This window comes from Numida meleagris, chromosome 2 (assembly GCF_002078875.1).
Source record: "Numida meleagris isolate 19003 breed g44 Domestic line chromosome 2, NumMel1.0, whole genome shotgun sequence".
Lineage (NCBI taxonomy): Eukaryota > Metazoa > Chordata > Aves > Galliformes > Numididae > Numida > Numida meleagris.
Window position 1 is genome coordinate 23,034,611 of NC_034410.1, and position 15,254 is coordinate 23,049,864.

General features: G+C 40.4%; 1 protein-coding gene across 4 annotated transcripts in view; it reads left to right on the forward strand.

Annotated features, from left to right (window-relative positions):
• LOC110395032 (probable acyl-CoA dehydrogenase 6) overlaps positions 1–15,254 on the forward strand; it is an 86,880-nt gene that overhangs the window by 6,620 nt on the left and 65,006 nt on the right. For 3 of the 4 annotated variants that reach the window (XM_021389115.1, XM_021389114.1, XM_021389116.1), the window contains exon 2: positions 8,136–8,256. In XM_021389115.1, the coding sequence (XP_021244790.1) occupies positions 8,136–8,256 (121 nt within the window). Of the gene's footprint in view, positions 1–8; positions 5,688–8,135; positions 8,257–15,254 lie in introns of those variants that run through there. The other variant, XM_021389117.1, reaches the window with a different exon arrangement.

Consider the following 15,254-nt stretch of genomic DNA (forward strand, 5'->3'; position numbering starts at 1 on the left):
GTGGCAAAAGCTTTGTGGTTGATTCAGATATTTTTTTTTCTTCCAAAGTAAAAATTGTAGCCAGATGTATGGGACTAAAGGATTTGCAGTATTTAAATTTCTGAAACAATAATCAGCTCTGCTTTATGCATTATGTATATGGCAGAGAACTGTGTCTCTGACAAGAAAGAAACTCAATGATTTAAACAGAAGCATGTCCAATTACGGCCAAAAGAATAGAGCAGAAGAAATTGCATTATGCTCATAATGTACATGCTTTTCTGCTGAAAATAAAATAGATGAGGATGGGTATGTTTTATTATATATTGAGATGCTGCCAAATCTAACTTCATTGGGTTTTTCCTGCACTTTTTTTTTTTTTTCCCCTTTAGGAAAGGGAAAATTTAATTTAGTAACAGTTTGTTCCTGTGTTTGCTGATCTCACAGTCTTTAGTACCCAGTGCTGTAGCACACTGTGTGAGTCCTTTGTTGCCTGTGGCACAGCATAATTCAGGGTACAAAAAGGAATTGTGGTGTTATAATTAATCAGTTTTAAACACATCTTCCCATTTCGGACATTTATTTTTGAGTACTCAGGGAATTTTTCTGTTTTCACCTTCTATAAACCTACTGTGTGTTGGTTTTAAATCCACTGTCAGCTTCTCTGGAAGCTCAGCTCTGGCCACAGCTTTGTCCAAAGGCAGTGGAGAGAGGTGGACATGAGCCGGGTCTGTTCACCCTCACTATGCAGTAATGGACAAAAAAAAAAAGAAGTATCCTAGCATCTTGAGGTGCTAGCAATGATGTGTTATCTGCCCCCTTTCAACCACCTTCACAGCACTAAACTGGAATGGCTTTTTCTCCCTAACTTTTAACATGCTGCCGATTGGGAAAGGGAAAATGGGAAAGCTGAATGACCTCAAATCTGCATGTGTTACTTTTAAGTGTGCCCACATGCACAGGATGGGGTATATATAGAATACCTGATGAACGTGGTTGATGTGCCACTTTATTCTTCCAAGCACTTAGTGCATTTACAGGCAAAACAAATGATAAGCAGTGCAGGCCACAGACAGTACAGTGAGCTGAATTGTGGACCCTAAAGCCCGTGCTCAGCAAGGGGCTTCAGTGTGGCCCTAACCTTATCTCTGTGTCCTTTTTATCCAGCTTTTTTTTTATTTTATTTTTGTTCACCTGGCTGGGCTGCATCAAAAGAAGCATGGCCAGCGCTGATGAGGCCTCACCTAGGGCACTGCAGCCACATGTGGAGTCCTCAGTACAGGAGAGACATGGGCGTGCTGGAGTGTGTCCAGAGGAGGGCCACAAAAATGCTCCAAGTGATGGAACACCTCTGCTACAAGGACAGGCTGAGAGCTGGGGGTGATCAGTCTGGAGAAAAGAAGGCCCTGAAGAGACCTGAGAGCGGCCTTTCAGTATCTAAAGGGAGGCTGTGAGAAAGGACAGACTCTTTAGCAAGGTCTGTGGTGATAGGGCAAGGGGAAATTGTTTCAAACTAAAAGGAGGGATTTAAACTGGGTGAGGAAAAAGTCCTTTACAGGGTGGTGAGGCACTGGCACTAGTTGCCCAGAGAGGTGATGGTTACCCCATCCTTGGAGATATTCAGGGCCAGGCTGGAACGAGCGTTGAGCACCTTAATCTAGCTCTGTATGTCCCTGTTCATTGCAGAGGAGTTGGACTAGATGACCCTTAAGGGTCGTTTCCAACTCTAAGGATTCTGTGATTCTCTGATCATGTCCTGCAGACGTCATGCAGAGTGGTTGATTCTGCACATGAAGTGCGTGGAGAGCTGGAGAGACCAAAATAAACTGAAGGTCCTGGACAGCACATTGTGGTCCCTTACATATTCCCAGGTCTGGATGTTTTCAAGGGCAAAGTTTTGGAGACATCCTGCTTGGAACACAAATGTTTCAAAGTTCCTGAATGAAGTACCAAGTTTGTGAACCTTTATGTGAATGTTTAAACCACACCCTCTAGATTTATTACTAGTAGTTGTAAAGTTAGAAGTTAAATGGATACTTAATTACTGTGGATTTTTTTCCTGCTGTTTCCCCCATCCTCTGTGCTCAGTTGTGCCATTATTTAATATCTTGATGATGACGTATAAGTATTGAGACTTTAAAAAGAACTGCTTTCTAAATTATAATTTTAAAACTTGTTGTTTGGGGGTTTTTAAAATGAATCATGCTGCTTTAAAAAACTGAAGTCAGAATTATTTCATTTTTGCTCTGTATTTTAATTATCTAGATATTCTGCTTTTAGGACCTTTTTTTTTTTTTTTCTTGCTAAGTGTTTTTCACAGGGTCATGAAACCAATGTCTCTTCTGAAATTGAACTTTTTCAGTTCAGCCTTGTGTTATTGTGGAAAATATTCTCTCAGTTTGTTCCCAGCAGTAGTCTGATGACAGCTCAGAGCAGAAGTTTCCAAATTGTCCCTGAGGCCCAGTCCCAAATTGTGTACTCAAATAGGGCAAATTCTTCTGCAGGCTCAGATGTTACATTGTATCTTTTGCTGGACAGCCATAAGTGAATACCAAGTAAATTCTGCAGTATGACTTTGAATGCGAAATCTTCTATGCTGTGAGCATGAGGGAGTCTTGCCTTCCTCATGCATGGAGAGGGAAGTATTATGGCAACCTCTAGAGAGTGTCTCATCTCGATAGGTCCCTTGTGTAGTGATGGGTTATTTTTACATAGGTTTCCTAGGTGACTGAGATATGCCAATAAAAGCATTTATGTTTTAAAAGAGAGGGGGTGAGAGAGGAAACCCATGGCTTTGGGTTGCTAGCATCTTTACAGCAATTAGTATTAAAAGAAACAATCCTCAGATAAAGGTCCTTTAAAACTGCTTGAGAATCTTAGGTGAATCACTCTGTACTGGCTGTGTATCCCTAAAGAGGAAACAGTGGGTTGCAGCCTTGCTGTTGAGATCACTTCAGAATACTGCATTTTGTTTGCTGGAAGAAAGCGCACTAAATAACTTGGCGGTATAAGCAGGCAAGGTTTACCCTCAGGGAATGATTTCTGTGGCTCTGCGGTTAAGTCATCTTTGTGTGATGAGATTATTTGTAACTCTTGTGGTCTACTGTGTCCTACACTGCCTCCACTTCTGCTCGTGGTCTCATCAGACCCAAGCCATGGCCTCTTCCTTCCGGGCACCAACTATTGCAGGCCTGGGCTTATCACCACCGTGCTCGTCAGGGCCAGGTTAGTTGGGTGACATAGCCCCCGGCAGCTTGTGGCTCCTGCTGTGTCCAGGAAGAGGGCTAACGGGATATTCAGATGGAAAGCACATTCTGGTGCTGCTGTTGCATCCCGTGGTGATTTCTGTGGGCTTCTTTTGGTAGCGTATATGGGCAGTGCAATGGATTTGGCCACGTCAACTCATTCAGTTCTTAACCTTGGGAAAACACTGCCTGTCCTCAGCACCAATGCCTGCACTGTGCTATGTTGTGTGCATTCACTGCTGCCAGAGGTTATGAATTCAATTACAAGGAGAAATGTTGAACTGTGAGCTGTTCATTATTCTCTTCAATTATTGCTAGTGTCAAAAGCAAAGGGCTCTGTAGTCTGTTACCTCCTTTCTTTCAAGTCAGTGTTTTGCTAATTGTCATGATATAATCAAGGAAGTAATGTTGTTAGTAGTTTGTTGCTTATTTACTCGTTCTTTACATTACTTCAAAGGTTTAAAGATTTAATTGTTATCCTAGCTTGATTTAAAAGCAAAAATACTCCTCTTAACCTGGTATGACATGGCACCTCTAAATCACAGAATCGTAGAGATTGGAAGGGACCTCTGAAGATCATCTAGTCCTACCCCCTGCTAAAGCAGTTTCATGACGGTAGGTTGCACAGGAAGGTGTCCACTTGGGTCTTGGTTATCTTCAGAAAACTAGACTCCACAACCTCTCTGGGCAGCCTGTTCCAGTGCTCTGTCACCCTCAAAGTAAATATGTTTTTCCTCATGTTTTTATGGAACTTCCTATATTTCAGTTTGTGCCCATTGTCCCTTGTTCTGTGGATGGGCACTGCTGAAAAGAGCATTGCCATTTTGGACTCTGCCCCCAACTCCTTCTGTTTAAAGCCCATCTCAATAGGTTGGCCAGCCTGCTGCCAAAAATTGCCCTGTCTTTTCTAGACTAGTGGATCTCACTCCTCCCTAATGTTATAATCTTCATAGGAAGTCCCATTGTCATAAAAATCAAACTCAAAATCCATATAATTTTCTAAATTCCTTTTTTTTTTTCCCAGGCATTTTCTCTTGCTTTTCTAGTAAGTCAGTCTAATCTCAACTTAGGTATAACTCACAGGAAGCTTTAGTAAAAGTTTCTATCTCTTTGTAGGAATATATATTAATGTGTCTTTTTTGTGTTGTTTTTTTTTTTTGCAAGAGTCAAGGCCATACATTGTCCTACTTATTGTGTGCTGAAATACTGTACTACCACTGTACAGTATTGTAGGGGACAGATATGAGATATTGTGTGTTGAAGTATTATCTTTAATTCCTGATTTGAATGGTTTGCTAAAAGGTAAACTTGATGGTGAGTAACAGAAAGAAATTGTTGTTGTAAAGAACATCTGTAGACACTCTCAGTACCCTAAATAATTTAATACAGTTTCCACTAGAAATAGAATACTTGTTTTAGATTACAGTTACAATTAAATGACAATCTCTAATGCTTCTGCTGGTACAATTTCAGCAGAAAATACTAAGCACCATGTGAACAAAAATCCCCAGATGTGCAGTTTTGTTTCTTACTCATTTAAATAGTACGGTAAATTCCAGGGGAAAATAAGGAAAACATGCAACTGTCTGGAAATATTCTGGGAATATATTTTTCATTGCTCTCTTCTAGAGGAGATTAAAATAATCCATAACAAAAAATCTGAATTTCAGTCTTTCTCCTCCCCTTACTCCCCCACTCAATTTCCTCTTTCCTAAGCAGAAAGCTACAGGTTCTGTTTTCACAAAACTTTGTAAAGACTACTTGAAATATAAAACACTTCTATTTTCTTACTATCATTCAACATGAAAGGAGTTTGTCGTCTTGATCAGTTTCTCTCTGGATATGTACACACAGTGTTTCTAAAATAATTCATGGCTGTTACCAGCCACGACTGTCTGCATCACTGAGATGCAGACTATGCCGAGGCTGTCTCCAGAATTGAGTCTGTCTGTGTATGTCTGTGTGGGTTATTGAAGCAGCCTGAAAAACCTCTGGTCCTGTACACAAGACTTACCTTGTCCTCACTGTCAGGAAAAGAGCAGAATTTCTGCTGTAGCTTACTCTATCAATAGGCAAAAAAGATGTAGGGCTCCCAAATAGACATTAGGTCCCAATACCTCTGTGATTTGGCCAGCTGGATTAGGCCAAAGGATTTCCTTTGTGATTGGGAATATCTGTTGGATAGCATTTACAGTATGGTGTGTTAAGATATTTCTGCTGAGAGGAGTTTTAGTTCTCACTGTAGTCACTATCCTAGTAATGTATGTCTGAATGTTACCACCTATGATTTCCACATTTTTTTCGTGATAAAGCCTATAAATGTAAAAAGAACTGCTTTTTGGCTACTGCTGAAAGCTTTTTTTCTGTGCGTTTACTATATGTGGCAGGTATACATCATGATTTAGCTCAAAGTGCCTGCAGCACTAAGTGTTTGCTTCTGAAAGCTGTGTGCACTAAGAAAAGGTAAGTTGATTCAAAATTAATTGCTTAACATATACATTGATTGAAGCTTGATATACTTCTCTGGGAACACACCTAAAACATTTTGGCAAAAGCCAAAGGAAGGGGCAAATGAAACAGTGAGGTATGCATCATACTTGATCTGCATCCAAATACAGCTGTCTTCAGCAACGTTTAAAGCACGCATTCTGAAAATGTGGAAATTCCTTCAGTCATTGATGATTTGGCCCTTTGAAAATGTCTCTCTTTCAATCAGCTTTTGTATGAAAGGGTGATAATATCCAGCAATCAGTATTGAAGTATCAGCCACTTGACCAGCACCACAGTTCTCTAACATGTTTGTATGAGGTAGCAAAAGGAGAGGGGTTCCCCCAGATGCTCTCTCCCATTGATGCTGTCTGTCATCTGATTGCCCCATAGCTTCTTCCGCCCCTTTGATTCTGTGCAAATTATCTAAAGCCTTATTTTCATGAATAATAGTTCTGAAGGAGTTACTTTTCTTGTCTGAAGGTAGGTTAGTTTGTTTAGAGTCTTATTTACGATTGCAAATCATAAACACAGTTTAAAGTGGATGGTCCAGAAGTTAAGAAATAACTGGATATTGGTATCTGGACTGTGATGTTCATTGTTTCTTGAATGTGGAAACAAACTATGTGCAGTTTGTGCAGTGAGGCAATCTCCATTTTTTTGTTTTGACATGCCAGGTACATCTTGCTTTACTAGATGTGACAAACTTCGCCTGGTAATAATTAAACTTTGGCTCTGTCAAGCGACTTGAGCTCTGCTCAACGGCACAGAAGTGAGCAGGTTATAAAATGCAGGAGTTACGTAAAAGAACTTCATGAATGCCTTAGTCATCCTTCTGACTTTCTTGAACTTCAAAGGTGGTTTCATGTGTAGACTGTGAAACACTTGGCCCCGTACCAGCCATAACAAATACAGAATTGTGTTAGTATGTTCACATCAAACTTTTGACAAGATCTGTCAAAACACTGGTTTAGCCTTCTGTATACGCTTCATAACTGCTTTCAGGCACTTCCCTGGTGGGTGTTTTCAGATCAGCATTACCAGATGTTGTTACAAAAAGTACAATCCAAAAGGTGCTTCACATCCTGTAACTCAACGTGAAGGGTCCACACGCTACAGTCTGAGCATCAAGGATATGGCAGTACTGAAAGTTAAATGTAGGCTGTCCTAGCGTTCTGGTGAGTATTTTGTTAGTGTTGGTCATGAGGCCTAAGTTAGGTAGGATAAGAGAAGGAGAGAGAGATGGTAGTTACTCAGTGAGTTGAACATTGAGCTTATATATTTCTCAGAATTTAGTAGGAGAAGAGAAAAAGTAATTTTGCGTAGCCAACAGTGAAGTATCTGTATTTCTGTGGCCAAGTGGGAAGCAGAACGCAGCCGTATATGGGATGAAATTCTCCAAAGAATGTGCAATAAATAGACAGCAGAGAAGAACACTCCACAGGGTCTCATGAGCACAGCACTTCAAGAGGGAGAGGGATCTATTTCCAGCTTAAGGAACAGTTAGCGCCACAGGACTTGTTTATTTAGTGTGGAGAAAAGACTAAGAGAAGTTCTTAAAATAATACGTTCTCTCTTGGTAGAACAGTTTAAGAGTAAAATTGTGGTCATGGACTAGGGACATTAGATTGAGAATTGGTGCTTGTTTCGGTGTGGTTTGGTGGCTTTTTGCTTTACCATTGGATGCCCTTATGTGTGCTGACCCAGGTGCGTGGGGCACTTGGAGGCCCTGCAGAAGCATGTGCCAGCCCCCAGCTTGGCTTGTGGAGGTGGAAAGGGGTGGACACCATAGCACAGATACCTTTTGAGAGCTATTTGAAACCATCTGCCTTGTGAAAGGTCGATGGGTGTGGGGAGCAACACCACACTGCAAGGGACTGTGAGGCATGGAGCTGGCTCTGTTGAGCAGTTCCTCAGAGCTCAGCTGTAGAACTGCAGATTGCCCATCTGCTCCCTTTGTATGGCCATGAAAATTTGAGACTTCATGGGATGAGCATTTCAGAGAAAGGGAAGGGAGCGGAAGCCCCTTGTACTTGCTTGTCGTGTGTGCTGCGTGTGGTCATCATGAACAGGCCATCAGCCATCTTTGGCTGAGTCCCTCTGAGGACAATCCAGATTTATCTTCCTGTTGCTTTCTAGAAACAGTACCCAAAGAGATAATAAATAATGATGAGGAATTGCCATTTTCACGGCCCTTGGATGAGCTTAAATCAGTCCCAGTGAATTTCTGTTGCATTAGTTGTGATTGCTGAAATAATTATTTATATTTACCCCTTTGCAGCTGTTGTAGTAGTTGTGAGTGGGTGCTTTCAAAATTTTCCCTGTGCGTTTCTTTTCCTTTCTAATTATTTAGACAAAAGTAGTCAATGTTGTATCAGTAAGAATGTCTCTGTCAGTAATTTTAAATTTATTTTTAAAATCTAGATAATCGACAAGGAGATTAACCCCTTTGTGGACAAATGGGAAGAAGAAGGACAGTTCCCAGCACATAAAGTGTTTAAAACCCTGGGACAAGCTGGATTCCTTGGTGTGGATAAGCCGACAGGTAGGAGAGTGCACAGCTCCTGAGTATTGATGGAGACAATGAATGACTCATTGCACCAGCTCAGATAGCTTTTGCCCCAGATCAAAACATGGTTCTGAATTCAGTGCAAAGATAACTTATATTCCCAAGTCATAGGTGTGCTGCTTACCAATTGTGCAGATACAGAAAACGCTGACGTTTCTAAGTGATCAAATTGATATTCTCCTAAATATAAATGTTAAAAAAAATTAGTGATTGTCATTTTAAAGCCAGTGAAATAAATGTCACTTCAATTCTCAGTGTACAGGTCGTTTAGTGACTTTTCTTTCTTCTGGGTGTGGGCACCATTAAGGAAATCACAGTTTGAATGCACTGAAAGCACTGTAAGATTTGGCCTATTATACATATTGAACCTGTAACCTCTGCATCACTGTAATGCATTGTGTCTCATCATTTGGAGGTGATGTTTGTGTGGGTTTTGGGCCACTGTATCCTAGACTGTCCTTGAAGTGCACTGTTCCAGCCAGAAGTATGTGCAGAACAAAGCAAAGTTCGTATTTGTTTTCCTGTATTTGTGAGAAAAAGTCTAGAAGCCCAAAGGCATAGGAGGTATTTCAACTCTTCAGCTAAAATGCATGTTCCAAGTTTTTTTCATTTGCATTCAATATAATATACTCTTTTTTTAAGTACTGTTGTTACATATTCCTGTCAGAAGTCTGTTTTTTCCCCCATTTTTTTGTTTTAAAAGTTTAAAACAAAAGCAAGTTTGCGTAGGCAAACATTTAGCAATCTTATCAAATTCAGAGCAGCCTGAAGTGACAACATTTGAACAGTTAACTGCAAATAATCATTTATATAGAGCAGCTCGCACAAGCTTAGCTATGCCACACCACATCATTATGTTGCTAAGGGACAGGATTTGAACTATGTCTTTTTACCAGTTACTTTCAGAGGAAATTTTTCTTCTTGAAATGAACTTTCATATTTTTATGCATTCCAACTTGGAAGATTTTTCTCTAGCTGTTCAGCTGCTGGAGCTTGCAGAACTGGTTAGCTGTCATTGTCTGACAAATCCAATTAGGTCTGAGCCGGTGTTTCTTTACAGAACTGCTGATGGATTGAGATTACATTTAAGATTTACTTAAAGGACAGAAAGGATTATTGGATGAAAGAGGAAAAAAAACAACACCTCCACCTTCTGCCATAATTGTTTGAGAGGCAGATCTGAAGTATGCCACGGTGGAGTCTGCTCAGTCTGCTTATACTCATGTTGATCATAACGGTGCCTTTCACTGCTGCCAGATTATATCTCTGTTGTATGCATTTTAGGATGTGCAGAGGCCACCGCTGGGGTAAGGAACCTCAGTGCCAAGCATGCCATGCATGAATATTGTGGAGGTGGGAACTTTGTATAATACTCACAAAGCAGTTAGGAGAAGAAATGAATGCAGTCTTGTGAAGAATGGGCTTGCAGAGGCAAAGATGGGCACAGAAGGGTGGACACACCGACTACACTTGTTATACTTGTAGTTAAGACTGTTTTATCCTTGGCTTTGATACTTGTATCTAGCTGTTAGTCTAATTTGTTGGAGCTCCACAGTAGCATTTTACAAAAGCTTTAAAAAGTGGAAAAAATTCCTCAGCACTGCATTGTCCCTCTCATCTGATCTTCTGGAGCAAGTTGTTAGCTACAGAAAATGAAACAGCTCCTGCGAGATGTTACCTTTGCAGCATTCAGCTGTGCAATAGGAGGAGCCCAGACCCAGCTTTGCTTTTGTACCATTGTAGTAATACAGTAACATCAGGCACGTCTTGAAAGTACTGAATGGGATGATCAGTGAAACAGTCAGATGGATAACGGCACCCTCTCAACAGAACTTATTTTGGCAAAGCATGAAATTCTTCATCCTTCTTCAGAATGCTTATGCTTGCTGTATAACCAGTGTGTACTGGTAGCACTAATTAAAATTTAAAAAAAAAAAAAAAGGCAAAGAAAAAGGTAAGAGCTGTACCTTTTATATTCCGCCCAGCCACTTCTATTATTTAATTGCTGTGTACAGAGGAAGAGGTACTTGAAGATCTGAAGAGATCTGAGGAAGCCAAGAGCAGCCGGGAGTTCAGGGGATGTTGGGAGAGGTCTGGAGAAGAAAGGTTAATTGGTTTGAGGAGAGCATTTGAGATGTGGAGCCATGTGAGTAACAGTCTGCCCTACTTTCCCTTTCCAGCACAGACCAAAATTACAATTTTCCTCTTATTCCTCCAAACCTGGATCATAAAGCATTTGTAAAGAAGGCTAACTTTTTTTCAAGTGAATTCATTCTAGCAGCTGCAATTTTGAAACAAAAGTTTTTCTGAATTTATTTTCCAAGGTCATTTTGTTGAGTGGGTTTTTTTTGTTTGCTTGTTTTTTTTGTTGTTGTTGTTTTTTGTTTTTGCATTAGAATTAATTTTGAAGCTTTCTGATTGGGCAAAAGCAGTTTGCAAACTTGCTTAAAACTTGTTTTGCTTTGATAGAAGGAAACATCTGCTGGACTTCCCGTTTGCTGAAACTGGACTTCTTCCTGTGTAAACACTGTTCCATTTGTGAACAATGAGCTGCTACATGGGAGCCTGCTTTAAGGGAACATGCTTTACATGTGTACCTTATCACTGGAAACTTTCTCAGTGTGAAGAACTGATTTGGGGCACTATTTGCGTTGCAGAGGTTCCACCAATTCCCACCATGTGCAGTTGTGGGCAACAAACTTGTCAATATTTTTCCTGGATGCCTTTTTGCAGTTGTTTGTGCTTGTAGTGATATTTGCTGCAGTACAATAGTTCAAGTTGTTAGTTGCAGGGGTTATGTAAACACTGGGCGAGGCCAAGCCATACACATACATAATTGGAGAATGCTGAGGATGATCAGTGCATTTAACCTGTTGCGCTCTCTGGTCAGTCCTCTGCCAGAGAGTGATGGTTTTGTTTAAATCATTTTTCTGCTCTGCTGTTCCTTGGGGAAAAAAAATTAAAAGTATGTGTTATTCTCTTTTATTAGGAAATTCTTCCTACTGGTAAAATAAATGGGGAAAAAGTGAATGTTGATTGTGAATAAAAAGTATCTTTTTGCTATGTGCAAAATGTGTTTTACAGAATCACTCCATTCAGCCTAAAGTACTTAGCTTGAGGGGGAGAAAAACAGCCATCTCCAAATACTTATTACGCTTCATTTATGTTTACTGTGTGTTTCTCCTCAAATTATAAAGTTTCTAGGCTTTTGAGGTATTGACAGTCTCAAAACTGAAAACATAAAATATTGGGGTAGGCAGCAAAAATATTTTAAACAGCCTTGATAATTGACTGTTGGTGATTCCATAAGGGAAGTGGGCAAGACATATTTTTTGGAGCATTCTATGTGAAGATTAGATGAGATGTTGGAGTCAAAGCTGAAAACATCCATGTGGTCCTTTATAATCTTATGGTTTGTGAATCAAAGCCTTGGCTGTTAGTAAATTTTAGGATGTGTTGCCAAAGACACAGGCCTGAAATGTGCTGTTACATGCCTGCAAAACTCTGCATGCCGATGCAGATGACTGAAGATTGTTTTTATCAGATGACGAAGTACAGGAATCCTCCTGTAAAGGCTCAGGGAAAGCAAAGGGGAAGGAGAGAGGCTTGCAGGAGGGCAGTGTCTCTTGTGTGTGTGCATACGGCAGTGCTGTGTGAGACGTAAGCAATAACGTTGCCTGCTCTAGGTATTTCTCTAGCAGTTTCACTGGCAGTCCTGTAGGAATTTGGAGCAGAATGTGTTGGCCTGCACAAATGATTATGATGATATGTCCAAACAGTAGCTTTTATTTATTCCTGTCAAATGATCAGCAGTGCTCTTGCTGAAATACATTCTTAAACATATGAAGAAAATCACAAGAGTATGTTGTAAGGCTTCCCATACATGGGAAGGGATGGATTTACATTAACTCCTTCCCGTGGTGCTGGGATATGTGTCAGATTTGGGACTGGATAAAGTAGTAAGCAGTATGTTCTTGTCACCTGAGACAGATGAGCATCTGATGCAACAAAACAAGCTTCAAATGATTGATTGCAGTGCAGTTGGAAAAGCCTGCTTATTGTATGTGCCTCTGTATTAAATGTGAGACTGTAGATCTGCGCCATCCTCCAAAGTTAATTCTGCTGTTTTCTTCACAAGTTTATGTTTCTCTTGTAAGAGGAGACCTTGTGAGAGTTTGGTACTGGGAAGTCACTTTTAAAGTGTGCATGGGGGGCTGTCTCTTTCTTTCTGTAATACTAAGCCTTATTGTTTGGAATTAACAAAAGGACCTTGGAGGAGCAGTGAATTCTGTCACTACAGAGGAATTTGTTTGGTAGTTTGGATGGAGTTCTATGGTTTTGCAGAGACTAAATGTAACAAAGTTTTTAAGGTGTATTCATGGATAGAAACAAAAAGGGATATAGTTGCCAATAGAGAATTTGTTTGCCTCCCAACATCCTGTATGTCTGGAGGGGACCAACTACAATTCTTGTGGGTTTAAACATAGCCAGCCGTGCTCCAGAAGTTTTGGAGGAGGGCATTGTGCTGTGTATTAAGGTACCAGTGAACCAGTTAGGAGGTACACTTGTTTTGCAATCAAAAGATAGCCTTGAAATAGTTTTTGAAGAGCAATAAACCCAAACTAGTCTTCACTTTATGGGAATTGGAATTGCTGACAAAATTAGTGATGGATGGCAGTGGTGTGGACACCTCAGTCAAATAAATTAAGAAATTTCAGGTGGTTGTCTGACCTTCTTAATGTCAAGGAAAACATTTTTATGTGTATACACAGAAGTTCTACATGGGTGATTCTTTAATCTCTTGTAAAATGGGAAAGTGCAGGATGAAATTTCTGTTCCTGGTCAGACAAGGAAATAAATGCTTGAGTTTTTGGGTTTTTTTTTTTTTTTTTGATGCTCCACATGATTTGGAAGCATGGGTGCTTCATTCTTTGTGGCTGGTTAGGAATTGCAGTGGAATCTCTGGGAATAGCTTGTTTGGCTATTGAGCAGCAGGGAACAGACTTACTGAAGGACAGCGAGTCTTTGTGGAAGAGATAATCTTCCTTTAAACTTGTTGTTGATAGAAGGATCAGATTAGTTCCTGGGATTCTGCTTTTGTACTTGAGATGAAGCAAATCCTCACACCTGGGGCTTGTAATGGAGGACCAGACTGTAATTTGTCCATTTCAGGTATGCATATACCAATGCTTTCAGGGCAGACTAGGAATTTCTGAAATCTGATACCTATACCTGTGATGGTTGCAGGTTGTATCATAGTGGTATTGGGGTGGGAAAAAAAAAAAAAAAAGCGTCCTTCCTGGAAGAAGTTAGAGGTGTTTAACTGGGAATAAATGTTTACCTCTGTCCCCACAATTAAGTACCTGAGCTCTTGATGCTCCAAGACATACCTGCTATGCCAAATTCTCTCCTGCATCTCTCAGGCTTCGCACAGCTGCCATACCCATGTGGTGTCCGGAAACCAGCTCGCAACACTTCGCCTCCATCTGTATCTGAGGGATAGCTGGCAGCAGCTGTGCCCACGTTATGGTCCCCCCCTCCCAGACAGGAGGTGCCCACAGGCAGCTATGACATTGTTTGAAGGTTGCTGTGAGATGGAGCACCAGAGTGGGAACCTTGATTTCCAGAAGCCAAGCTGTGGTCTTATCTACTGCCTAACTGGTTCTGCCTTTCCTATGTGCTGATGCTTCAGGCTTCTGAAGAGAGGAACCGTCTCTAGCTAGAGTTCTCTCTGTTCCCTGATGCTGAAGTTGCATCAATAATGTTTTTTGTATTTCAGTGAAGAGGACCTGAATGGTGCTCGGAGGTCCAGGTACTGAGTCATTGGCCCAATCTAACCTGTGGGACAGAACTAGCTGGACTAATTGGCACTGAACTAGATCAAAAGCTGGATGGTATTTCTCAATATAACATCATGGCAGAACAATGGAAGAAGCAATCAGGACTCCTGGTAGTATCTTGTGATCATTTATTTGAAGATGGACCTGTTTCAGAAGCTGTGATTGAACAATTATGTTACATTTTTTAGTTTTTAATATTTTAGTTGTATGTGAGGTACTCTTTTTTTTTCATTGTCCTCCTGTTCCCTTACTTCTAAAGATCTATTTATATAACTTTGGTTAGAATTTCTTTCAGTTTCATAGTGAATTGCTGAGTTTGAGGGTTTTTGAAGAGGCAAATCTGCTAAAATCTGGTGTTCTTAATGTTACGATTGTGAATAGCAAAAGAGTGTGCATCAGAGAGAGGAGCTGAATAAATGAAATAAATAAGAAATATTACAACACCTTAAAAGACTATAGGGATCGAGACATTATCAACTAAGATACGCTGTTTGGGAAAATCAGTTAAAGTAATTGAATTTGTCTGTGTACTTCTCTGGATCAAATGGCAAGACTGTCACTTGACAAAGCTTGGACCAATGCATGTTTTGAATTAAAAAAATCCTTGGTATTAGAAGTCTCTTTAGCTTACACTTAACTGTCATTTCCCAGTTTCAGAAGTGTGGTGCTAGATTCTTGACACCTGTCAAGATGGCACCTGGATGGCATAATGAGAATGCTTTCTGAAAAGTATAAATGCACACTTAATGCATTGAGACGTGTCAGTACACTGAGCGTGGGAAAATAATCTGTGTGAAGCATAGCTTTCATTTGCTTCTATCCACTTGCATTTGTGTTATGCTGGGAGTGTAGGCTGATTCCTTTCCTCGGACTGGAGCAGAGAAAAATATTGTGAAACAGTCATTCTGAGGTTGACATGGAATGTTGTTGATGAGCTATTAACTTGTCAACATTTGCAGATCCTATAGGTCAATAATGAGATCATAAACTTTGAATGACAGCTGGCCTGAGAAGATGGTTAACAAGACTGCAGTAAGATTGTGTTGTTCCTAGGTTAGTGCTTCTATGCCCAGTATTTGAGCAACACAAGAAGCTGGTGTCCTGCATAAACCAGAACACATGTAGCTGAATAAG